Raw genomic sequence first — 26,567 nt, forward strand, 5'->3', positions numbered from 1 at the left:
AGATTAAAGAAAAGCCCGAAAACAACAGAAAGTCATAAACATGTGAAAAAGGAAAACAGCCGAGCTGTGGCTAATCGGCGGGTTGCCTCTGTTCCTGATCAGATCATTTACACACAACCAGCTGCTCCAAACAGAAAACACCTCAGCTGCGCTTCATCACTCTTGGTGCCACTTTATGCAGCTCTGAGGCCTTTTGGTAAGACATGAAACTCAACAGGTTGTTGCTAGGTAACCAAAGAGGAAGCTAGCTTAGCTGCTTGTGAGTGGCTAAAGCTACAAAAACTGTAATTGAGTAATAGTTGTAATGTCTTTAAACTGGTCATAAGTTAGGAACGAGGTGAGAGCTGGTTTCTAAGCTAGCTTGTTTGTTGTCATAGCAACTGCATACCAAGATGGCCGTCAGTTACAAGGTTCATCAAACTGTGACGTCACATGAGAACCGTGTATGGATAATTTATCGGACGCAGGGCTGGTCCAAGGTATGTGCAAGTTAAGTTGCTGCTGCACCACAAGAAGGCGCCAAAAGCACCAAGTTAGCGTCCTAAAAGTAGAATAACAATGAGTAATTCAAGCTAAAAGGCTTTACATGTGGAAAAACAATGTTATAGTTACACAAATAACTATAAGATAACAAATATTTTATATTTCTCTCCACTCTTGGGGAAATATAAGATAAAAAACTTGTTTTCTGTACATTAAAGGTTTATCAGCTGGGTGTTTCTTTCAAATACTGGAAATAATTTGGCACACTTAAATATCACTCTGCATTTCAAAATCCAAATTTTATTTATTTTATTTGCTTGCTACTCGATAAATATGTTGTATTTAGTTAAATCTAAGCAAACCAGTTGCCTCAAAAGAATCAATTTCTCCAAAACATAAAAACAAATGAAGTTACTTTATGCCAGTGTTGCAAACCTAAAATAACTTTTTTTATTTAGTTGTACATAACATCTTGACATTATAAGCTATATGTGAATATTTGGTCAAGACCAAACAGTATTGAACTGAAACAACATGGAGTCATGAGGTCAGAGTTTATTTATGTTCTGAATGTTTTCTTTCGTTTTGAACGTTTACAATCCAATTCATCCAGAACTTTTAAATGGTTCACTTTTATGCTCAACTTAAATAGATTAACTAATCAAGCATTTTTTATCCAAAAGTTTACGCCACGTCTTTAAGATGAGAATAAACAACAAGTTGATGAGGATTTAATATTTTAGTAATCAAAATGTCTGACGAATATCTTGTTTTTTTCATGCAGCTGTAGATCTTTAAGGTTGACTGAAAGAAAATCATAAGCTAAAAATATTATTTTTATGTTTCCAAAGCATCAAAAAACAAACAAAATAATTTGGTTTCATTTTAAACTTTGAAAACAGATTTTTTTTCCCTTGCTTACTAAAACTTTCCTCTTATCAAACTGGTTGTTTCCTCAACAAAGACGTTTGACGTCAAGGTTGCTGTTGAACCTCGTCGTAACGTAGCCGACCTGCTTTGGTGTCTGCGGCGGCGGCTCTGCGTTTCACACCAGCAAACGTCTTTTTCTGGCCTCTCAAGCTGTTTTCCTCTCTCTGTTTTGGTGACAGACGTCTCAGAGGGCTCAGCCTGGACTTACACCCAGGAAATAAACGCTGACTCAGCGAGTCGGAGCACTTCGTTGGAAACTGCTGCTGCTTGGCTATTTACCCAACACTGCAGCCATTTAGCAAGAAACACTCTGGTCTGCTCCAGGACTGAACGCAAAATACAAATAGCTAAAAATAATAAACATAAATGGCATTTTTCCCCAGTATTGGATTCACTACAAATCACATTTTCATTATGAAAGGAGTGCTGCTTCACATTTAAGAGGAGAAAACAGAAAACTGTTAACCAACAACTCTAAAAACGCTGCAGATTAAAGAGAACAGGACAAAAACACCAAATTTTACCAAGGTTTAGTTTCTACTACCAATATCTGTGTACACTTAAAATAAGACAACATTTCTAGAAATTATTCAGCAGGATACAGAGCTTGTTTTAAGGAAATACATCCTTAAAATTGAAAATAAAGTTCCAGATTCAGATTGAAACATTTACTTGAGTATTTGTTTTAGGAAAAGATTTACTTTTAGGAGTATTTTTACTACACTGGACTTTGAGTAATTTTATGATGAAGTATTTCTGCTCTTCAGTAAAATTTCTGGATTTTCTTCCCACTGAATGAAAAATCAAACATGTTTTAATCAAAAATCCAGCAGACAGAAAAACACACCTGCAGTTTCTGTTAGTCGTTTATTGATAGAAACTGATTTGGAAACAATTTTCCTTTTTCTTTTTGTTACTTAGAATTATTGTCATTTTGGTCCTTAAAATGCCAAAATTTCCACTTAACTTTATATTTTGCGCCGTCTGATGATGTAATTTTTAAATGTTAATAGTTTAATCTGTTACTCGGTACTTGAGTAAAATTATGCTGAAGTACTTCTATTCTTAGTTGAGTAAATTTTTGGATGCTCTACTCACCTGTGATAAATGTTAAAAAGACTAAATGGAATCAATATGTTTTCTTTCTTTATTTAATGAAAACAGTAAATCTGGATGTGTAAACGACTCTTTTATGTCCAGATTATCCCTCTTGGCTCTGATTGGTGAATCCGTCCTGCAGATCCAGAAGCTGCAGAGACAAATTTCACCTTTTTCTCGGTTTGTCCACCTGCATAGCTTATCCTTCATCACCGAACATCCCAGAGAGCGCCGAGCCATGGGAGTAATTCAGTACGAACAGCTGCTGGGTTCAAGGTGAAGGACTGGAGACTCAGAGGAGAAACGGAGAACCGATCTTTACTCGCTCTTCCTCTCTCTCCTCTTCCCTCCATACATTCAGTTACATAACAGCCCAATCCTCAAGGTTTGCAGCTACCAAGCTCATATTTACAGTGAAGGCCTGTCACAATAATACATTTTTCTGGATGATAAATTGTTCCAGAAGTTATTGTGGTAAATGATAGTATTGTTGTTTTAAAACGATTTCCAAGTAATATAATAGTAATAAAGCATGAACACATTCTCAAAGCTCAGTTAGTAATTCCTGAACATTTAACACTGGAAGACATGATAAAAAAAACAAAACGACAAATAAAATGAATTATTGAGTCACTGGAAGCAAAATGCTGCTTGAGACCAAAACGACAAACTGAAGATGTTTATAATCTGGTTGTTGGTTGAAAAGAGATAAATAATAAATCATGAAAATGGAAATCATTGACTTTATTTTGTCAATGTGATTGATTGATATAATGCTTATTTTGACAGGCCTAAAACTTATCTTTAATTAATTATAGAAATCCAAATATATCGGCTGAAATTAGTTATTTTTTTAACATATTTGTATCGCTCCCATAATTTATGAATAACCAATATTTATTTTTATTTGGTCCTGGTTTTTTCCAAAATGTTAGTGAAATTAGTTATCAGCCATAACAGAAATATTAATATCAATATATCGACATACGATATATATCATACATCGGTTCATCTATAATATCTTGTTGGTTGTTGATCAAATTATTGATTTTTTTTTTGGAAAAGTTTTTACAAAAAATGAAACTAAACTTTTTCATGCAGAAATTCAAGACCTTAAACTCCTCATCCATCATTTCATCTCGTGTTTCTGTCATTTTAAGCCAGACGTTTGGTGTGTGGAGTAACTCTCCCTCGTCTCTGTTGCAGGTTTGTTCCCGGGTGAGCGGATGGCGTGTCGGGGTCAGAATGCTGATGGTCTGTAAAATCATCCCCGTCTTTTGATAACGACCCTCCCTCTGGAGTTTCATGTGTCATCGGGACCAAACGCACACCGACGTTACAGCAGAACCTGGCAAACCTCCCATATCTAAAAGATTGATGAGGTCTGGTCCCTGCAAAGGACGCCCAGCTCCGTGTCGATAAGGCAGCTTTCATCTTCCTTCTTCTCTGCTCTTACTTCTGAGTCCTGGGGGAGGATCATGACAGGCGAAGGCCTTCCGGGCGCGGGCCTTTCACACCAGAGGAGTCATGATTTTCCTCGGATGTTCTGCTTCCGCTTACTTCCGGTTCTCCTGGTTTAGCTGCAGTTTGGGAGCTGGGCGGGAAACCGGAGTCGGCATGCCGCTGTGGGGCCGCCGGAGCTGGAACCGGGTGAAAACACAGAGGGAACAGAGCTGAACCCAAATGAGCTCAGCAAACAGAGCTCCACACAGGACAATGTGCAACATCACCTTCTGTAATGTGGACAGTAAGGTGGACCAGTTCTTCCAGCCCACTCTCTACATCATAGTCATCGTTCTGGGGCTGCCGACCAACTGCATGGCTCTGTGGGCCGCGTACATGCAGGTGAGGACAAAACAGGCAAAACACTGCAAAAACACTAAATATTACCAAGTAATTCTGGTTTAGTTTCTACTGCAGGGAACTTAGTTCACTTGAAATAAGAGAAAATTAACTCAAGTAATTTTTCAGAAAGCTATAGGAGCTTGTTTTAGGTAAATAATTCCTTGGGAAGCATTTCCTGTTAGAAGTGAAAGGCGAGTTCCTCTGGAACTGGAACTCGGTTGCTAGGTTACCGGTTGGTCTTGGCTGGCGTTGCTAGGTAACGGTGCCAGCGGAATTTTTCATCAATATGAAGGAATTATTGACTTAAAACAAACTCCAGCATTTTGCTGAAAAGTTACTTGTGAGGAATAATAAAATTACTCAAAGTACAGAGTAGTAAAATACTCCTAAAAGTCCATGTTTTCAAAAATGTTACTCAAGTAAATGTAAAATTTCTTGATTTTCTACCCACTGAATGAAAACCAAAAATTCACCAGACGGACACCTGCAGTTTGTTAAAGTTTCATAAGGGAAACATTTTCTTTATTTTTTGTTCCTTATATGAATTGTCATTTCACTTTACCCCGTATTTTTTTTTCCATCTGAAGATGTAATTTTTAAATAGTAAATGATTGATAATTCGACCAGTTACTCGGTACTTGAGTAGACTTTTTACCAAATACCTTTTTCCTTTTACTTGAATAAAAATATGTTGGAGTAGTGCTACTCTTACTTGAGTTTGGTTTTTGGTTAGTCTGCCCGCCTCTGACAGACGGGCATCAGCAGCCCAACAGGAAGTTAGCAGTAAAAACAGTAAGCAGTTCAGAAATAGACCAGCTAAACGCATCGCTGCCGTTCAGCTACACTGAACCTCAGACTCACACGTCTGACACCGCCTGTTAGATCCGATCAGCGGCCCCGGGATATTTTCCCATACGGCATCAAACATATCCAGAGTCTTATTTCCCACAGACTGTCCGTTTGCTTTGGCAGCAGCTGGAACGACTCTTATTGACTTTTCATTCATTCAAATTGTTGTTTGTCTTCAATTTCAGCATCTGGGATAAATTTGAAGCTGATTGTTGACGACACAAATACGCTTACTTACTTGGTTACATGTGACAGAAACATGCAGCCTTTATTCTAGATAACTGAATTAATCTCCCACAGATTGAAGTGAAAGCAGAAACTCTCAGTGCCTGGAGAAAACACTTCATACGAACTGCAACAGCAATGATTTAATGATGACGGACATCCGCGATGGCTGTGGAAAAGGAACTGTTGCTGCCAATCAATCTGGCCAAATGCTGTAAAGACTTTTCAAAACAATTTAATGTCCATCAGTCTGCAGAGAAAAGACAAGAGGAAAACATTTAAGACGGCTGCCTGAGACCGAACAATGCAACGCTCAGGAAAAAATACTGATTAGGTTTGGATGTTTTGATCAATCAAGTTTATTTGTATGGCTCATTTCAATAACATGGCAGTTCAAAGTGCTTTAAAGAATAAAACCATTCAGAGTTGGGTGGTAACTAGTTACATTTTTACTACGCTGTAGTTTGAGTAATTTTATTATGAAGTATTTTTACTCTTATTTGAGTAAAATTTCTGGATTTTCTACCCACTGAATGAAAAACAAACAGACCTGCAGTTTCTGTTAAAGTTTCTAAAGTTATTTATTAAAATAAACTGATTAAGTAAAATAATTTCTTGGGGAAAATGTCTTGTTATAAGTGAAATAATCAGCCAGAGGAATTAGAATCAGGTTGCTAGGTTACGGGTTGGGCTTGGCTTGGGTTGCTAGGTTACGGGTTGGGCTTGGCTTGGGTTGCTAGGTAACGGCGCAGCTTTTCATCACTATGAAGGATTTATTGACTTTAAACAAGCTTTTATATCTTGATGAAAAGCTACTTCTGAGTTATAATAAAATTACTCAAGTAAAAGTAAAAAGTACAGCATAGCAAAAATACTCCTAAAAGTACATTTAAAAAAAGTTACCCAAGTAAATGTACTTTTACTGCACTGAACTTTGAGTAATTTTATTATGAAATATCTCTACTCTTACTGGAGTAAAATTTCCACTTAACTTTATATTTTGGCCCGTCTGATGATGTAATATTTAAATATTAAATGACTGATAATTTGATCAGTTACTCAGTTCTTGAATCGACATTTTACCAAATACTTTTTACGGCAGTAATTTCTTGCTACTTTTTACTCTTACTTGGGTAAAGCATGTTGAAGTAGTGCTAATCTTACCTGAGTTCAGTTTCTGGTACTCTTCCCTCCCTTTCCTTCAGGTACGTCAGCGTAACGAACTCGGCATTTACCTGATCAACCTGTCGGTGGCTGACCTCCTCTACATTATCACTCTTCCTCTGTGGATCGACTACTTCCTGCAGCACGACGACTGGATCCATGGACAGGAGAGCTGCAAACTGTTCGGCTTCATCTTCTACACAAACATCTACGTCAGCATTGCCTTCCTGTGCTGCATATCACTGGACCGGTACCTGGCTGTGGCGTATCCGCTGCGCTTCGTTAAGGTCCGGCGAATCAAGACAGGTAGGATTTTCACAAGACGACTGAGGGAAAATTAGGCTGTTACATTGTGGATAGAAGAATTTATTTTTAAGACAAGAAATGACAACTTTCAGTGATTTCGAAATTGTAAATATGAGTAAACAAGTGGGGTTCCTCAAGGTGCCATTTTGTGCTACTTTTATTCAACTTTTACAGGATCTCCTACTATGTCTTAAGAAAAGTACACAGGGTCAGCAAAAGTGCTAAATCAGAAAATTATCTCTACTACCATATTAGCAGAAGTATGAAACATTGCCAGACTAAATGGCTTCTTGTCAATGCAGAACAGAAAAAAAAACAACAAAAAAACAAGCCCATACTTTTATTTTATTAAGTTAGCTCAAAATGCTGCTGGCAGGGAAACCAATCAACAACAGAAAAAGTGATCGCAAAATACTCGTCCTCGATTAACATTTTAAAATGGTAAAATTTTAGATCTCTTAGATGCTCTATAAAGCACAGAATGACGATTTCTGAGTTGCTGGTCAGATATGAACCATGTAAACCGCTGAGGTTATCGGAGTTCTGCTTAGTTATTGTTCAGTGGACCAGAACTAAACCAGGGAAAGCAGCAGTTAGTTGATATAACATATAGGATATGATTTTAAGTCGCCTAGCATGTTAATGAAGGAATTATTTAAGTTTATCTCAGTTTCTCCCATGTTAGTGAAATAATCTGCCAGTGGAACTAGAACTGGGTTGCTAGGTAACGGGCTGGGCTTGGCTGGGGTTGCTAGGTAACGGCTCAGTGGAACATTCTAGCAGCAGAACTAAAACCTTTTCATTAATAAGGAATTATTGACTTAAAATAAGCTCACATTTCCTGCAGAGAAGTTACTTGTAAGTTGGTTTTGTCTGATTTCAAGAATACGACGATATTTGCACTACAAACTAGATCAGAAATACTTGGTAAGATTTTGTGTTTTTACAGTGTTGGTTGACTCTTCTTCAGTGGGAGGAGTTACAGCCGCATCTGATAACAACACACCTCTGTTTTGGATTGCGCAGCTGAAACACAAACAAACAAAGAGAAAAACTTGTTTAAACAATATTTCCAGAAAAATAAATACCTGTTCCCGCTCTTAAAGTCAGAACGTTGCCAATAATCTCTGTTCTGTGTACAAGGCAAACAAGAGATTCCACTCTGTCCGTATATATCAACAAAGATGAAACCAAAATAGAAACCTTGCTTGAAAAGAAAAAAGAAAAGCACAAGCTTGCTTTCCTAAGGTTTAAGAAAAAAGGTTTACAGTGTAGAAAATTGTTATTGGATCTTAGTGTTGTGTATTAACACAAAGACAATAAGAAAATACAGCAGCAAATAACATTTTTCAGTCTTACGACAAGTAAACTGACATGCAACGCATAGAGAAAACAACAAGAGCTCAATCTCAGACTCAAGACGTCAGTTAACAAGTAAAATGTTAAAGTTCACCTGTAGATTGGTGAAACTGCATCTAAATGAACCACAAAACTTCTGGAATAATACTTCTTTGTGTTCATAATATCAGAACCTTGTTATTAGCTGTGTTTCTCTTAACTTAATTGCACAAATTAAAATGACAAAATTAATTAGTTTAATCAAAAAAATGCCAATTTTGAAAAAACTCCAGATTTTCAATAAAAAGTTTTTGCATTAGGATTTGCGGTTTTTAGCTATGTCTAAATAGATGCATTTCACAAAACTGCAATGGAAACACTTTAATTCACGAGTGACATGATCAACAGCCGGATTACTACTGGTGGAAACACCAAAGAAGACGACAGGAAGTGGTAGCAGGATGATTTGGTTTTTTTCTGGCTCCACTAGAACTCTCACTGCTTTACACTTCATAAATAGTTGTGTGTGATTCTAACGTGTTGAACAAATCCAACCTTGTCTTCTAGGTTTTTTAAAAGATATATATGTAAGAAAGAAACTTTTTTTACTACTTTATTTTATTGATATGTTGATATTTAAAATGTACATTGAAAAAAGTGAAATGTGGAAGTCAAATGTGTTGTGGTGCATAATCCTGTAAAATAAACTGATTCTTAAGTATCAACAAAAAACTTAAGCATCTAGAACTATAAATTTGTAAAGTTGTCATACACCTTCATCATTTTCGTAATGGACATAAAACAGGATTTGCAGTGTTTTTGAAATGATGCATTGAATAAAGATGGTAAACAGGGTAAATCATGGTGGAGAGCTGGAAGTCTAATTCCCCTTCTTGACTTCCTGCAGCCGTTTGCGTCAGTGCCATCGTCTGGATCATTGAGATTATCGCCAACTCCGCTCCTCTCTTCCACGACGAACTCTTCCAGGACCGCTTCAACCACACCTTCTGCTTCGAGAAGTACCCGATGCAGGACTGGGTGGCAGGAATGAACCTCTACAGGACTTTCCTTGGTTTCCTGACGCCATGGACAGCCATGCTGGTCGCCTACAGAGGGATACTAGCCGCGGTGCGATGCAACGTCTCCACGGAGCGCCAGGAGAAAGCCAAAATCCAGCGGCTGGCCTTGAGTTTAATTCTCATCGTCCTGCTGTGCTTCGGACCGTACCACATGCTGCTCTTGGTGCGCAGCGTCATGTTTCTGAAGAAGCCATGCGATTGCAGCTCAGAGGAGACGCTGTTTGCTGCGTACCATGTAGCGCTAGCGCTAACTAGCCTGAACTGTGTAGCCGACCCCATTTTGTACTGCTTCGTCAATGAGGGTGCCAGGAACGACGTTAGCCGCGCCCTTTACGCCATAATGTCCTCGGCATGCCAGAGGCGCCCCTCGTCCTCGCCTTCGCATGCCGACATTCTCAATGCTGGCTCCGTCACCATGGAGACGCCTCTTTCGACGAAGAAGTCATCGTGCGTGTACGTCGATGGCGGGAAGCCGAGCAGCTACAAGACTGAGCTGCTAGCCATGAAGGAGGAATGTCTGCAGATGACCATCCTTGCGGTTAAAAAGTGAATTGTGGGAAACGGCAAACCGATTCAAACCATCCGGCGCTACGAAGCGGAGGATCGCCACGAGTCGAGGGCGCGATTTCTCCCACAACGACCAGGGCGAAGTCAGATATGTTCAGTGGTGGTTGACAGGAGGCGACCATGCTTCCACTGAAACGCCAAAATGAGATTCATGAGAACTAAAGAAACAGCGTTCAACACCTGAAACAGCTGCTGCTAGCCTGCTAGCATAGCAGGAAATCTGGGTAGCACTTTATTTGAAGGAGTGTTCATAAGACTGACATGAACATGAAGGAGTCTAAATATTTATGACTGTTGTCATGAAGTGTCAGGCAGTAATGACACTAAATGCAACTTTAAATGCTAATTTTCTTTAAAAGTGTCTTTATTTACCAAATAATGCAAAGTTCATACTTTTAATTGACTTTTAATTCAACTTTTAGTAAAACTTTGCTTTAAAAGTGTTATTTTCTGAATAATGCAAATATGACACTTTTAATGCAAGTTGTAATTCAACTTTGCATTAAAATTTTCATTATTTCCCAAAGAATGAAAAGTTGACACTTTAAATTGAATTTTAATGCAAGTTGACAACCCCAACCCTAACTTTTAATGCAAGTTTTTGCCTTAAAAGTGCAATTATTTATATTGCATATTGCAAAGCTGAGATTTTTACTGGACTTTTTATGCAGGTTTTAATGTAAATTTGCTATAAAAGTGTCATTATTTTTCAAATAGTACAAAGTTAACTCTTTTTAATGCACATTTAATTCAACTTTTGGTGAAACCTTTCTTTAAAATGTCATTATTTACTGAATAATGCAAGGATAATACTTTTAATGCAAGATTGCATTAAAACTTGCAAGATTGCATTAAAACTGTCATTACTTTCCAAATAATGCAAAGTTTACACTTTTAATTTACTTTTAATGCATGTTTTGCATTAAAAATCCTCATTTTCATAACACCAGTCTTGCACAATCATGAAAACACCTTCATGTTTATTACAGTTATTATGTCAGTCTTCTGCAGACCCTTCACAATAAAGCGTTGCCGGAATCGGACCTGGAAGCGGCAGCAGACGACGGCTCATGTTCGACATTAAGTGGGTTTTTGCTTCTTCAACCAGACTGACTTTGATTTTTTTATTTTTTAAATTCAGTTTGCAAGCCGAGTTTTAGGGATATCACTTTCTAATCCGCCATGACATTTTGGTGCCCAGGCTGCTAGTTTTCCAAGTTGAAATCAATATTTTTGACATGTCTGCCATTAACATCGCAGCCTGTTTAACGATTTTATCTTTAGCCTGAATGTGCAGGGAGACCAGAACATGGTTGGCAAAGTTAAAGTTAGAAACATGAAGGGAAATTAGAAGTTCATCCTGTGGATTTTATAGCAGAGTGGACCAAAATGTTAATTCATTTACTGATTTTTTTATTTTTCTCACGTGGTCAAAAAAACGTTATGATACTTACAACACACCTGTAAGTATTAAACCAAAATATCAAAAGAGATCATCTTTTGCACCTCTGTGAATTACTTTGCTGCACAACTTTTGCAAACTGATTAATTTGTAATAATTTTGAAATCGTCCTCATTGTTACATTATTTTAAAAAAATAAAAAAATCCTGATAAAGTACCTCAGATTCAAAAAGGATTTAGAGAGGCTGCACTTTTGTATGGATCATAATTTAGTTAAATAACCTGATTTGCATTAACTGATTTTTAATCCGAGAGGATACAGGGACCTAAATCACACAAACGCAGCAGCAGCATGTTTACCACAAAGTGATAAAATCATGCTTCTCTTGGGTCTGTAATCTGAGTTTCTTTGCTTTTAGTTGATGCATCCAATTGATTGCATGCAACAGGATTTCTAGTAGTTTTCAACTAAACACACCTAGAGACTTTTAAAATAAAAAAAAACAGCCAACTGACTGGCTATAAAATAGTTTGCATAAAACTAAGTGAATGTGATTAATTTCTATAATCTGATCGGCTCTCAGCTTTTCATAAAGTGCATTACTTTTAAGCTAATACACTAGCTGCATTACAAAAATTTTTATGCTGTTATCGAAAAAACACAATTTTACATTTGTTGTGTTTCCATTAAATTAAAATTTCTATTAAAAATCACATGAATAAGTTTGTTCACACAATAAAAAGTAAAAAAAACCATCATGCTACCACTTCCTGTTGTCATCTTCTTTGTCGTTTCCACCAGTAGTAGCATCCTGTTGATCAAATGATGCAAAAAAGTGCAGTTTTGCGATATAAACTAATTTCAATACAACCAAAAAAACAACTCATCCTAACGCAACAACTTTTAATCAAAAGACATGAATTGATGTGTTTCCGTTAAGCAAATTTATTTTCAAAGTTCCAATTTGCGCAATCATATGGAAATGCAGTTATTGATATATATTTTCTTGCTGTCACAGTAAATAACAATTTTATCTGATAAAATAAAAAGTGATTCAGTTCAAGGCTGAAAATGCAGAATTTTATTTCTAAAGCAAAACATTTACAAAAACTAAACCATCTATTTTACTTTGACAGTGCCTCACAAGTTTTTATTTTAAGAAATAACTAATCACAAATAGAAATCAAATATATCAAAGAGTATAAGGCTGATTTTTCTCAAAAATAAAATGAGCAATGAAAGGGACAATACTTAAAACAATCTCATCCTCACTCATTATACCATAATATTTTCTGCAATCTGTTTAAATTGTCTCTTTAACATCATTCTGTTAGCATATTAATGATCTTCACATTTCAAACATAAGATGTCATTTCTTCCTTTAATGCAGTAAATCCCACTGCATAATATATGTGTGTGTATATATATATATACATATATAAACTCTCCAACAGAAATCATGGCGGTAAAACCACAAAAGTAGAGGTCAAGATTACAAAATTAGTAAGAAAACAAAAATTAAAAGTTTTTTCCTAAAAATATTTAATATTTTTGGTGTTTTTCTTTACACTCAGAGATTTTTTTGTTCCATTTGATTCATGTTGATGATGTTTCAATTATTCATTTGTTTACATTGTTCAATGCTTTGCCAATAAAAATTAAATAAAATAGTTTTCAAACAGTTTTATGGAAGCGGAAAGTTTCCCAAGTTTAACCTTTACCTACAATTTGTCAATAAATAAATAAATAATAATATTAAAAATTCAGATCCCAACAATAATGCTGCTGCTTTTTGGCATGAGTTGTGTGAAATGTTAGGTTTTATTTTTGCATAAAGTTGTTTGTGCCATTAAAACAGAAGGTGACGACTTTTGTGATGTCACAGTTATTTAACTTTGTCTATGTGAGAAATAAATTATGGAGATGAAACTCTGCAGTGATACTTTTATTTTATTTATTTATTATAGTTTATGAGCTGTAATTTATGCAGTTTCATAATTTTTTGGTGCATCAATATTGATTCAGGTTTTGGTTATTTTTACTAATTTTTTTGTTTTTCTGATTTATTTACTGATGTTTTAGTTGTTTCTTTTATGTTTTTCTAATTCTACTTTTTCTATTTGTTTTCTTTTTATATGTGAATTTTTTTATTGCTTTTAAGAATTTATTTTTCTCTTAATATGTTAATTACATCTATCTACAGTGGTAATTTAGGGCCATTGCAAAACATTATTGAATTTATGCAAAAAAAACTCTGAAATTTCAAATTAATCTCAGAAATGTATTTTAAAAACAACTTGGAATTTTTTTTGAGAATTTTTTTCAAAAATTATTTGAAAAAATTTGTTGAATTTTTTGATTTGTCAAAAAAAATTATTTCTCAAAAAATTTGCTGATCTAGCAATAATTCGCTAGACAAAACCTTAAAGCTAAAAAGACTTTTTTAAAGTCAAAAATTTTGTATTTTTGGAAATTTTCAGTCAGTTGAACATTTTTTGACTTTTGAAACAGTCAAAAGTTTCAAAAAAGTTTCCAAGTTGTTTTTGTTTTGGTTATGTTTTATTTCTGACATTAATCTCAAAATTTCTGTTTTTCTTTAAATTTGCAAAAAAAAATTCTATGTAATCCGCCATCAAATCTATCCACTTATTATTTTATATTTATTTGCTTGTTTTTGCTCTTTTAATTCATTCATTCATTCTGATACACAGTAATGTAAATTTGATGACTTGATATTAAACTTGATGAATCTGGTGAAGGATGGGACTTTGAAGCTACATCAGGATAACATCTACAGGTAAAATCTATTTTGTTTTATCTATTGATTTATTTTTACATAATGCTCCTACTTAACTCAGTATAAAAAATTGTTTCTTCAACACAATCTGACTTAAGTTAATGGTAAAATCTTGTGTTGACTGTTTTCTTTGCTGATTTTGTGGTGAAAATATGAATTGTTACACCAACACTTAAAGATAATTTACATTTTCAATAATAAGAAAGATGTAGTTTTTCCTTTGTGGAAGCGAGTTGCTGATTTAAACATTAAAAGATAAAAAAGGATGTTTCACAAATGTTTTGTGGACATGCAGTATGTTTTTATTATTTATGTCTCTTTCTCACATAAATCAGGGGAAATTTGACTTTTGCAGCTCATAGATGTCAGATGGTTTTGCAGGTTTTAGATGAAAAACGTGGATCTAAGTTCAAACTGAACTTTTAGGATTATATTTCTGATATTTCATGTTTGACTAAAATGATGTTAGAAATGCAGGAGATGTGGAAATAAAGGCAGAAACAACCTGAAGGAAACTCTGCTCTCTGAAAGATCTGCAAAGTCACCTTTTCACTCCTCACTTCGACTCCCTCGGCTGCACAACTAATGAACTGCATCAGTGTGTGTGTGTGTGCCTGTGCTCGCGCATGTGCGTGTCACTGCATGTCCCACAATGAGGTTACTATGTCGGCCCAAGAATTTATGGTCTGTCTCTTCCACAGTTACCCAGCAGAGGAATCAGTTTGTTTACGAATATACTCATGAGGAAGGATGCATCCACACAGCGTGAAAAGGGAAAACAAGTTTTATCTGGAAATCTAGGCTCTGAGGCGTGTGTCTAAGCAGACACACACATGCATGTTTGTGTGGCTATCTTTGTGGGGACTTTCCATTGACTTCCATTCATTTCTACAGCCTAAACCTTAACCTTATCCTGACCCTAACCATTACATACCTAATCATAACCCCAACCAAAACTCAATTCACACCTTAGTCCTAAATCTGGCCCCTGACCAAAAAACAGCGTTTCCTCTTGAGAACCAGGCTTTGGTCCCCACAGGAGCAGTGGTCCCCACAACGTAGTATGTGTCAGGAAAATGGTCCCCACAAAGTATTACAAACAAACGCGCACACACACACACACACACACACACACACACACACACACACACACGTCCCCCTGATATGAGGAGAAAGAGGCAAAAGCCGTGGAGTCTCCAAGGGAACATTGTTTCTCGTCCTCCATGCTCCGCTGGTCTCCTCTGCTATAAATAGACGCTGCCCAGAGGCCATTACCAGCAGCTCACCTGATTATGAAAATGATTTATCTCCAGGTGAAAAATAAATATTAATCACAGCTGGAAAATAAGAGCTAGCTGCTCAGTTTTTACAGAAAGTTGGACATTTCCTGAAAATCAGAAGATGACTGATTCTTTTTTTTTCTTGTCGACTTAACAGAAAAAAGCAGTAAATTAGTTTTGTAATTTTCTTTTAATCTAACTCAAAATTAAGATGCATTTCTCAACAATCTGAGGTTAATGTCAAAATTTAAGAATTTTTTTCAAACAAATTGGCAATTTTGCAAACTCAGAAATTTCCAGATGTTTCTAAAAAAAAGTTCTGAGATTAATTTCAAAATGTAATTCTTTTCTAGACAATTTTCAACTTTTCAAACTCAGAAATGTCCATGTTCTTTCTAGAAAATTTCTGAGATTTATCTAAAAATTTCTGAGATTTTTCTAGCATGTTTTTTTGGCTTTTCAATCTCAGAAATTTTCTTGTCTAGAAAATTTTGAGATTAATCTCAAAATTCCTGAGTTAATTTCCTGCAATTTTTTTATTTCCTTATCTTTTCTATGAATTCTTTTAGATTAATCTCAAAATGTAAGAAAATTCTTTAGCAAATATTTCACTTTTCAAGTTCAGAGATTTCTTTGTTTTTTTCTAGAAGATTTCTGAGATTAATCTCAAATATTCAGATTTTTCTTTTTTGGCATAAATTTACTCCTCTCTTTATTACGCTACGTAAAGCATAACGTTACGTTACGTAAAGCGTTAAAGTGAGGTGTTGCGTCCACCTACCACTGTGACCAATGTGACCCAGAATCCCTGTTTAAGATGCACTCTGATCTAATTAGTCCCTCATTCAGCTGGATTTCCATTCTGGCAGAGAAAGCAGGTCACCAGTCACTGAACCGCCCAGATAAATACACAATCAGTTTAAAAAAACACCCACAATGTTTTGTTTTTATAAGCGCAACATGCCTCAGGAGATAAGAACAAAAGACTTTCATTTCTAACAGGCAGGTGTTTAGGCTCCTAAATGTCACTGTGTGTTTGGAAAAGCATCCTTAGCTGTTATTATTACTATTATTTATTTAGATTGAATTTATTAGTTTTCTATGCTTTTATTTCTGTTTTTAGTGCAGAACTTTTAATGTTTGTTGATTGTTTTTGTTTAAGGGATTTTTAACAAATTGCCACAAATTTGGGGTAAACAAAGTACAAATTTAAACTGAGAATTCACTTTTTCTACAGATAGTTGGTGCAGCAAAATGCTAACTTGTGCTTAAACGAAGGGGATGTGCTGCTGTAATACTTCTACATTCAGGCAGGATTTATTGTATTATTCATAAATAATACATTAAGTTGATTCAACCCATTTTAAACAGGGGGATCGGCTTCTCAATAACCTGTTTCATATTTATTCAGGTTATTATTCAGTTCCCCTGCATGCAGCTCAGAGAACTGGACGCAGCTCAATGAGGTCAAAGACTGAATTTCAAATGAAGATCCATAATTCATGTTCCCTGAAACCTGGTTTTCCTCCTCAGCATTTAAGAAAAAAAAAAGATATTTTTCAGTTGGTTTGTTCAGGATTTAGTTGATTTTAGAGATTTTCCTTAAAGTTTTTATATAAAAGTAGTGAAACAGTTCCTCAAATAACTGTAATTATGTGTTCAGATCACTTCCACAATGGTGAATTTAGAAAAATCAGAAACAGACATTAATAATACATTAAGTTGCACTTGATTAGTTGATAGTTGTTAATGTTATATGCTATTATTGTCCATTGCTATGGTTACTTACTTTGTTTTTTTCCATCTCTTTCTGCAGGTGTAGAAGCAAACTTCCACACTACAAAAACATTAAATCTTACCAAGTATTTTGTCTTATTTCAAGTATTTACATCTTCTAGTGTAAATACTTGAAATAAGACAAAATTAAACTGTAAGTAACTTCTCAGTAACATATAGAGGCTGAAAAGCTGTAATGCTTCACTTTTGCAAAATGGTGGGTGAATTAAAATGTAAAATCTTAGATATGTTAACATTTTGTGTGTTTCTGACTCTTGCAGGGGCAGTATCAGTTTAAAGCACAAGTTACTCTGGTGCCTTCATTTGTTAGATTCAAGAAAGTTTTGGACAACCCTGACCATCTTCTTCATGAAACTGTATTGGGAAAACAGGGTGTCTTCAGTTAGAGGCTTCTTCAGATTTGCTGTAAAACAGACTGCTACAGGAGACATTTCCTGCCAACAGCCATCACCATCTACAAAATCTCTTTGAAGAATTTAAATTAATAATTTATTACATTTCCTTTCCCTTTGGGCTCAATAAATTATTTCTGAATTGAATGTGAATTTGAATAAAAATGTTGTATATATCAAATACGACTTAAGAGATTTTACTTTGTAATTTAACATCTTGAAATTGGGCCTCTGTCTCTTTAAGAAACTCCTGCTCTGTCTGAAGCTCTGCCTACAGGAAGTCATCCCTAGATCCACTCAGGCGTTTTACAGCTGTATGGTTGCCATGGAGATTAAAGGATTTCTCAAACATACATGAAAGAATAAAATCAACACTCAAGGTTTGTTTTAGATGAAAGAATAACATAAAAATGTCAATTTTAGATTTTACTGTCCCTTTAAGCTGTGAAATACAGATGAAATGATGGACGACTCACCATGAAATGTCAGCAGGAAGCAGCTGGCGCCCACTTATGGTTCACTGACTTCACACCAATAAGGGCAAGGCGTCTTCCGCAGACGTGAATAAGCTTTCCCCTTCAATGTGAGGAAGATTCAGGACAATTAGAAAAACAAACTTTAATTGTTCTGCCGCCAGACTTCCCGCTAGCCGAAGAATTACTCACAAAATTAACAAACTATTGTTAACATGGCTCTGTTAGTAATCAAGAATCAAGCAGCTGTTTGTTTTTTATAATAAATAACATTTAGCAACAAAATATCTTCAGGCAGGAAGTTTCAGAAAACATAAAATGTTCTGTATTTGTAGGAGAAAATGCAGTGAAGGTGTAAAGCTCAGTGCTGACTGCAGTGAAACAGAAAACCAATGTCCACATAAAGATGAGAACTGCTTTTGTGATTTATAGTTTCTCTCCTCAAACTGAAAGATTAATGTGAGGGAGAGCTGAGTGTGCAGCCGTGTTTGACTCTCTGTCTTTGTTGGGAGCAAAAGTTAGAAACAGAACTGGAAGGTTTACTACTAATCATTGATTATATAGTATTTTTTTCCTTCCCAGGAGAGTTTCTGATCTTCCTCTGAGCTCCAGTTTAAAAGTTCAGAGATCAGAGCAGCCCTCCCCTGTGACTCCTCCATTCAGCTCCTTCAGACTAGCCAGCAGCAATTAGCAAACACCAGGTGGAACTTCTGAGCTCATTATGTGAGCTACTTGTCAGAGAACACTAGTAAAAACATTAAGGGTTTAATATATTTATTGCCTTTTGGACAGCCTTATTGTGATATATTAATTGACTAAACTGAAGTTAAACACCATCACTAGGGGAACTGATTTTTTTCTTTTTTTGTTTTTAATTTCTATATGATTATGTTAACAAAAACACACAATTTCATAGTAAAGTTGTGAGAAAGTTGTGATTTTTTTTACAATTATATATACTTAGTCATGCATAAATCATTGTTTAGAGAGAGAGAGAATAAATAAATAAATAAATAATAAATAAATAAATAAATAGCTATTGGGCGCCACCTGGTGGCCGCGGTAGGTATGAGCTGCCGTGCAAAGCTGCGGTGGAAGTTAAGCTAACAAAAATAATCTCGCGAAAGAATACTCATGCTTCAGGAACTGAGAAAAGAAAGAGGAGAACAGAAAAAAAGTCAAGATAAAGGTATGTTTTCATGTGTCTTGGTAATTTCATGTTTATCAAAAAGATTTGTGGAGCTGCTAGTAGAGAATTAGCTTGATAGCGACATTGAGCGATCCGGTTCAACAGCCAAACATTTATGCTAACGTCTTTGTGTTTGTGGGAAACTGAGCTTTAGCTTTAAATGAGTTGATTCTCGTGGTTGGCTCAAAACGACGTGTTTGCTAACATTTGAAAACAATAATGAGATGTTCTCAGTGTTTGAAAATGTCTAGATCAGGGGTGTACAAACTTTTTGCAAAGGGGGCCAGATTTGGTGTGTTAAAAATGTAGGGGTCCGACCTTGGCGGACGTTTTTACATATAGCAGCAATATATTTAACAGCAAGCCATTCTGTGTTTTACATTTGTTTTTTTATTTTAATTTCAGCGATCTTAAGCATGTCTTTTGGTTCATTTGAAACATGAATATCATATGCAATTGAATATTCACTTAACTTTTTTAACACTAACTTTTTTCTAACGGTTAAACAGAAGTAGTTGTACTCTTGTGTGCAAATTACATTTGAAACATAAAAAATATCTCACCACGGCAGTTCAATATTTACAGAATTTCTAAATAAAATAACAGAGAAATGAGCATGTAATAATCATATCAACAAGTGCAGGGCTCATTTGAAATATGCCATATTAGTAAATGTTGATTAGATTTTTAAAAGTTTATTATTCTGGAGTGAAAACTGAAAACTTGTCTGAATTTATGACTTATTTTGATCTTAAAAAACAAAAACAAAATTTATTCAGAGACTTTTTGTAAATGACAAATGACTTGTCTGCATTAATGTGATACTGAGATCTGGACTGCGGCACATAGTCCAGGTCTGGTTCAAATGCAGTGGTGTTGATGCGCAAGATGTCTCGTAATGAGAATCCGTTATTTAAGTTCACAGCCGAGAAAGTCTTCTCACAAATACGTCAACAAGGGTTGCAACCCGTCCCGTAAAATACGGAACCGTCCTGTGACTGTTAAAAGTAACGTCCTGCGATTTGTTTCATATTCTACAAATGTGTAAATGTAATAATAAAGAAATGGTCCCCGAGTAATTTATATACTCGGCTGCCCCAGTCATTGTTTCACTCACAATGTTGCGATATTGCGCCCAGCTGCTTTCTGGGTAACACAGACCAACCCCGACATGCTGCCGCCGCAAATGGTCGGCAGGGCTGCTGCCCTCTAGTGGGTAAATGAGGAACAGCATTTAGTGTGTAAGCTCCGCCCTATGCAGTAACGTTACTGCTGCCCAATGTATTAATGCTACGTGCGGGCCAGACGTTATTGATGTTATGACAGAGGCTGCGGGCCGGATTTGGGCCCCGGGCCGGACTTTGCATGTCTGGTCTAGATGTTTCTTCACCAGGCTTCATGGTTCCTGCATTAATACACCAATGAGCGACTCTAAGCGGAAGGTGGTGATGTGTTGTTAGCTGCTGAGCGTGATCATTTATGTGGCTAAAACAAACATTATTTTTACATAAACTTATATGTGAAACTTCTCCAGGAACTGTTAAAATTATTTGAAGGCTCAGAATCAGCCCAGTACCGGTTCTGATGTAATAAATTAGATTTTTATTGGAACTACACAAAAGAGAAATTAATTTAATAAAAGTATGTCATGAATATGTGTATATGTATTCCATCTTAAGTCCAGTTCATACTAATTTTTTTAAGTTGCTTTACTACCTCTACACCATGTGTCAAACTCGAGGTCCGGGGGCCAAATCTGGCCCACTGCAGCGTTTAATGTGGCCCTCTAGACTCCAGATTGCATCAATAAGGCCCTCCAGTTTTTCACAAATCCACAAAACTCACATAAAGTGAACAGATTCCCACATTTTTTTCTGATTTTTACTGCAAATGTTTCTCAAAATTGTCCAGAAACATTGGGTTGAAGTGACTTCTGCCTCAGCCGTACTGTACAATCTGTGACTGATACAGCAATTAAAAGTCACATTATCTGACAAAAACAGTCATGAACTCCTGGATGGACTGATCAGTGTGAAAAAAATGTTCAGTATGATGAAACACTTAGTAAATGCTGAAACAAACAGCTACTTAATGATACTTTTAATGGGTTTTATTAATACATTCTGGCCCTGTAAGAACATTCAGACTTTTGATTTGGCCCAAAATGAAAATGAATTTGACGCCTTTGATGATTTTATTGCAGGTGTGTGAATTATCTAATAATCTTGTAATCCATGTTATTATCCATAGAGAGACCCAAAACCAGATTTCACTTTGACACCAGGTCTTATGTATTTATGTGTTTAGTTAACAAAATGTTCTTCCTTTTATGCTTCGTTTGGACGTTTTGTTCTGGCAAGATGTTTGAAAAACACTGAACATGAGACCCTGTGTGTCTGAGCCTGTTTCTGCTTCTGACAGTAACTTATTTGAAAAGAAAAGAGCGAGCGGGAAATAAAACAATGTCTGTTTGCTTTCACACCGTTGCATAACGTCCTCACTGCCATCTAACAGCTCAGACTCACTTCTGCCTCTGAAGCCTCAAAACCGCTGACAGTTTCTGCGTTTCAACTCAGCATACAATTAATTATGATTAATTCGATTAATTGTTTGAAAATCGATTTAAAAAATCTAAATTGTTAATCGATTGATGGCTCTAAACACTTAAAATGATCATCCTGAGCGACTGTTGCGGCCCAGGTACTTTACAGAGTATGCATCAGTCCCCTAAAGTTAACTTTTAAATCCTCAGACTTTCTTCTCTCTGCAGGCGTTTTGTGACTTTGACTTCAGTTTTCTGTAATTCTTGTGAAATACTTTATTTTTTCCGCTGTTTACTTGTGGCTCCATTCTCTCACCTGGTTTTGTTTTTCTGTTTTCTGAGAGAAATCTTCATTTTCTTATATTCTCTTCCTTTTTTCCATGAATTACATCTGGTTTCTTTCTGTAATAAACTGCATTTTTCCCCAGGTTACATTCGACAGGGTTTTCTTTGTTCCTCTGTCAGATTTTGTTTTCCAGAAACTTTGTCTTTTTCTGTGTGGTTTAGTCGGTCCTGCCTCTGAGTGTCCTTTGTCTTGTTCCTGTTTATTTATTTTTGCTCTGAGGACACCATCTGTCTTCCTCTTGGTCCTGCGTGGCTCCTTCACCTCCGAACATCTGTTGTTAGCTTAAAACTATAAAAACACTGATTTGAAACACAAGAAAGGCTGAGACAGCAGGTGAATTAAGGTTATATGCTAATCGTTTAGCCATATTTACCAGAACTCGTTATGTTATTGGTTAAGTTTAACTAAAGCTGCTGTTTTATAAAAAATATAATTAGGCCAGGGTGTCAGACATTTTGGCATGGGGGCCAAAAATGTTCAACTTTCTTTAGTATTTTTGTTTTTGCAAGAACAATTTTAAATTATAATTTTTAGGGTATATTTTTTTCAGATTATTAAACACTTTTTTGAGTTTTTATTTGGTTTATTTTTAGAAGTGTATTAAAGGGGAATGCCCAAGTGATTGTTTTTACAAATAAATTGAATCAATTAAAAGCTAAAACTTGTTGCACCTTAAAATTTCCATTTTAAGATTTTAAATTATCTGTTTTTTTGAAAGTTTATACTGTAGATATTATTTTTAAACATATATTTACTGCCTGAACCAGCAAACCAAATTTAGGCTATTCTTGAATTCCGATCAAGGGCCGCCCAGAATCATTTCAAAGGCCACAAACGGCCCTGGGCCGCACTTTGGACACCCCTGAATTAGCTCTGCCTTCAACTTTGAGGTTCAGTTAAACTTTGTTCAATATTTTTCCCCAGCAGGTGTTTCCTGAAGGTTTGCTGAGTCGGTATTTTGTTTCGCTAATGGGCTCTATTTCTGATTGGCTTGGAGAGGAAATAAGAAAACAGAGTGTTAATTTTTTACTTTTACTTGAGTAATTTCTTGGATGGATACTTTTAATGGGCAGAGAAATGGAAGAATCCAGCATATGGACTGTAAGAGACTTGAATAATCTACAAACCAAAGGAGAAAATAATCTAGGAGAAATATTTCCAATTGTAAAAGGAGCAAAACACAAGAACAAACTAAGAAACTGAACCCAAAGAAATGAATTTATACGGCAAAACGCCAGTGACAATAACAACAGAGTATGGCAACACCTTTCGAGCGATAATAAACCCAGAAATAACGCAAATACCTGTGGATCTTGACGCTATTCTCTTTTACCTTTTTAATATTGCCAAAATATTCAATCCGAGAGGAACAAAAAATTAAATGTAACGTCACAAATCAGGAGGCGCTGCCCCGTTACCTAGCAACCCCAGTAGAGTCCAGACTGTTACCTAGCAACCCAAGCAGAACTTTGGCACGTTTGGTCAGCTAGTTTTACTGCTGTACACTGCAAAAACACAAATCCTACCAAATATTTGTGGTCTGTTTTTAGTTTGAATATCTTAGTACACTTGAAAAAAGACAAAACTAACTTAGAAGTAACTTCTTAATATTGATGAAAAATGCCAGTTCCACTAGCAGATGATTTCACTTGAAACATGAGAAAAATGTTTTGTCATAAGTATTAATGATGCCATAGATATTAATGAATTATTCTGCTGAAAAGTAAGTTAGTTTTATCTTATTCCACGAGGATATTTGCTCTGTAAAACAGACCAAAGGTACTTGGTACGACTTGTGTTTTTGCAGTGAATTTGGCTGAGTTCATCTGTTCGTGTCGGGTCAGGACCGGTGACGATAGACAAGCCGCTCCCACTCTTTATTTCTGTCCGTTTAGCAGGAATATCGTATTCGTGTTCGCGGCGGTTCTTTTTATTGTTCAGCGCCGTTCAGACGGGCTCGGCGTTTTCAGAGCGGTCCGGTTTCAGAGCCAAACGTCCAAACAACGGCTCTGGGTCGCATTACGGCGGTGAACTTTAACGACGTGTCGGGTTTTAGTTTTACAGCTCAGACACAGAAACTGGCTGCTATTATGCAATCGGATCAAATCTTTGCCACAAAATGGTTTGGATTTATTTTATCTGCATTAATGTTTGCATCTGTATTTCCAGATGTTATCAAATCATTAAACACACAGTTTTAGAAATATAAACACATTTTGTTTTTGTTTTTTCTCTTTCATTCTTTTTTGTTTCTCTCTTCCTTTATTCCTTCTTTCTGTCTCTTTTTTATTTGTCTTTTTCATTTCTTTCTATTTTTCTTTCTTTTTTCTTCCTCTTTCTTTGTGTCTTTCTTTCTGGTTCCTCTTTCTTTCTTTCCTTTTTGTTCCTTTCTTTTCCTGTCTTTCTTTGTTCTTTCTGTCTTCATTCTTTTTCTTTGGTTTCTTTTTTGTTTGTTTCTCTTTCATTATTTCTTTCTTTTCGTCAAAAAATCTTAAATAAAAAGCTGAACATTTTATTTTATTTTGGGAATTTGCTCTAAGAAGCACAAATGGATCGATGCTATGCCAAAAAAACTGTAGAAAACATAAATTATTAGAACCTCAATCTAAGACTGGCATTCTACAGTGAAATCTGTTTCTCTTGTTATTAGAGAATTTTCTTACTCGTTGCTCTGTTTGCAGAACATGAACATCACACATTTGTCCTGCAATTTGAGACTTTTTATCCCATATTTAAAGTTGTTTTAGGAACTTTATTGCTCTGTTTAAACAAGACAATATTAAATTGAAAAAAATCTTGATTATCCAGATACACTTTCAAACTGCCTGCAGAGAAGACTTTATTTTCTAAACCCACATATTTAAAAAGCTGATAAAATCTTCTGTAATGTGTGCAAAGACTCCACAAACCTAATTACTATCTCAGCAGGACAGATTAAGGCTGATCTACGTCAAACAGACATTAAATGTAGGACAGCTGCAGATGCTTTACCCTGCGGAGCTGCAGTGGTTGTGTAGGAGCAGGAAGGTCATCTCCAAGGTCGTCATACTGGGACAGGACAGTGTAAACTGGTAGGCACAGAGGAGAACATCCAAAGTAAACAGCCTGAGCTTTAGAAAACAAACACATCCCATCATATGTAAGGGAGACGGGCAAAAAAATCTCTCATTCATAAACAAATTTTCCCAATTTTGTCCTAACAGAGCCCTGAAAATATGTGCTGACCAGCATTTCTGCTTTGGTTTGTTTTCTGATAAAAATGATGCAACAGTTAAAGCAATAATTAATGCATTGAGTGAAATACATGCAGTATTACACTCTGATTCTTCTCAGAGTGAAACGCAAGATTTCACTTTGGTTGCTGTTACTCACCTCATTCCCACAAGTCTGTTTATTACTGCGATCTCTCCAAGAATACAACATTTAGGTCGTCTTTCTAGTGAAACTATCTAGATTAGACTTAGAAGAACCTTTTCAGCAAGTTTTATGAGTTTGTTTTAAGTAGATAATTGTGTAATATTGATGAAAAAAATACTACTTCCATTGGGAAATTATGTCACTTGCAACAAGACTTTTTTATAATGTTAAGGTTAATTTGGAACTAGAACTTTCTCATCAATATTAATAATTATTTACTTAAAACAAGCCTCTATTTTATGCTCAGATGCTACTTGTTAGTTTTCATATTTCAAGTGTACTACAATATTTGCACTAGAAACCAAACCAAAGTTACTTGTGTTGGAGTTCTGTTTCGGTTGCTAGGTAACGAGCCGGGCTCTACTGTGGTTGCTAGGTAACGAACCAGGCTTTACTGTGGTTGCTAGGTAACGGGGCAGTGCCTGCTGATTTGTAACGTTACATTCCAGAGGTTCAACGTTCAGTTTCCAACGCCAAGGTGACTCTGTTGTTGTGGCGTTATGTAAAATCGAATTCAACGAGCTTTACATCATTTTATATTGTTAAAATGTCAAAAACACACCTGGAGTGTTTCTCACCTGAGTGAAGTCAAGCCCCACTCTGTTCAAATATAACAAAATGTGTCAAACGTTTGTGAAGCAAAACGTTTTGTTTTGAAGATATTAATGCATCTAATACATGTAGTACAGGTCGTGAAAGGTCAACCAGCCTTCCCCAATCAGAAGACATTGGTGTCAGCCAACTTGGTCTATGTTTGTACAACAGAGATTTTCCTTTATGCTGCTTTTGCTTTGAAGATGTTAATTAAAGTTTAAAGGTCAAAAGGTCAGCCAACTCCCCCACATTAGCCAACTCTTACAAAATTGTTGTCAAACATTGTGCCCCTATCATTTTAAAGATATGAATAAAAAAGTTTCCGAAGGTCATCAGAGGTCATCATCAACATCTTCAAAGTAAAAGCAGCACAAACAAAAAAATCTTGATTTCGACACCAATCCTGTTGTATGTGAAGACGGTGTGGGGGCTGGTTGACCTTTCATGACCTCT

General features: G+C 35.9%; 1 protein-coding gene and 1 long non-coding RNA gene across 4 annotated transcripts in view; one reads left to right on the forward strand and one right to left on the reverse strand.

Annotated features, from left to right (window-relative positions):
* gpr4 (G protein-coupled receptor 4) overlaps positions 1-10,293 on the forward strand; it is a 39,258-nt gene extending 28,965 nt beyond the window's left edge. The window contains exons 1-4 of one of the 3 annotated variants that reach the window (XM_016671642.1): positions 2,387-2,787; positions 3,718-4,356; positions 6,636-6,900; positions 9,146-10,293. In XM_016671642.1, the coding sequence (XP_016527128.1) occupies positions 4,195-4,356; positions 6,636-6,900; positions 9,146-9,867 (1,149 nt within the window). In that variant the 5' untranslated portion in view covers positions 2,387-2,787; positions 3,718-4,194 and the 3' untranslated portion in view covers positions 9,868-10,293. Of the gene's footprint in view, positions 1-2,386; positions 2,788-3,717; positions 4,357-6,635; positions 6,901-9,145 lie in introns of those variants that run through there. The other 2 variants (XM_007552425.2, XM_007552424.2) reach the window with 2 other exon arrangements.
* On the reverse strand, positions 6,843-25,821 carry LOC107836290 (uncharacterized). The gene is made up of 3 exons (XR_001662165.1): positions 25,095-25,821; positions 18,030-18,129; positions 6,843-6,920 (listed from the first exon to the last, which is right to left on the reverse strand). It is a non-coding gene; the product is annotated as an uncharacterized LOC107836290 (long non-coding RNA).
* Between the last annotated feature and the right edge of the window lie 746 nt (positions 25,822-26,567).

The sequence above is a fragment of the Poecilia formosa genome, unplaced genomic scaffold, assembly GCF_000485575.1.
Source record: "Poecilia formosa unplaced genomic scaffold, Poecilia_formosa-5.1.2 Scaffold48, whole genome shotgun sequence".
Taxonomy (NCBI): domain Eukaryota; kingdom Metazoa; phylum Chordata; class Actinopteri; order Cyprinodontiformes; family Poeciliidae; genus Poecilia; species Poecilia formosa.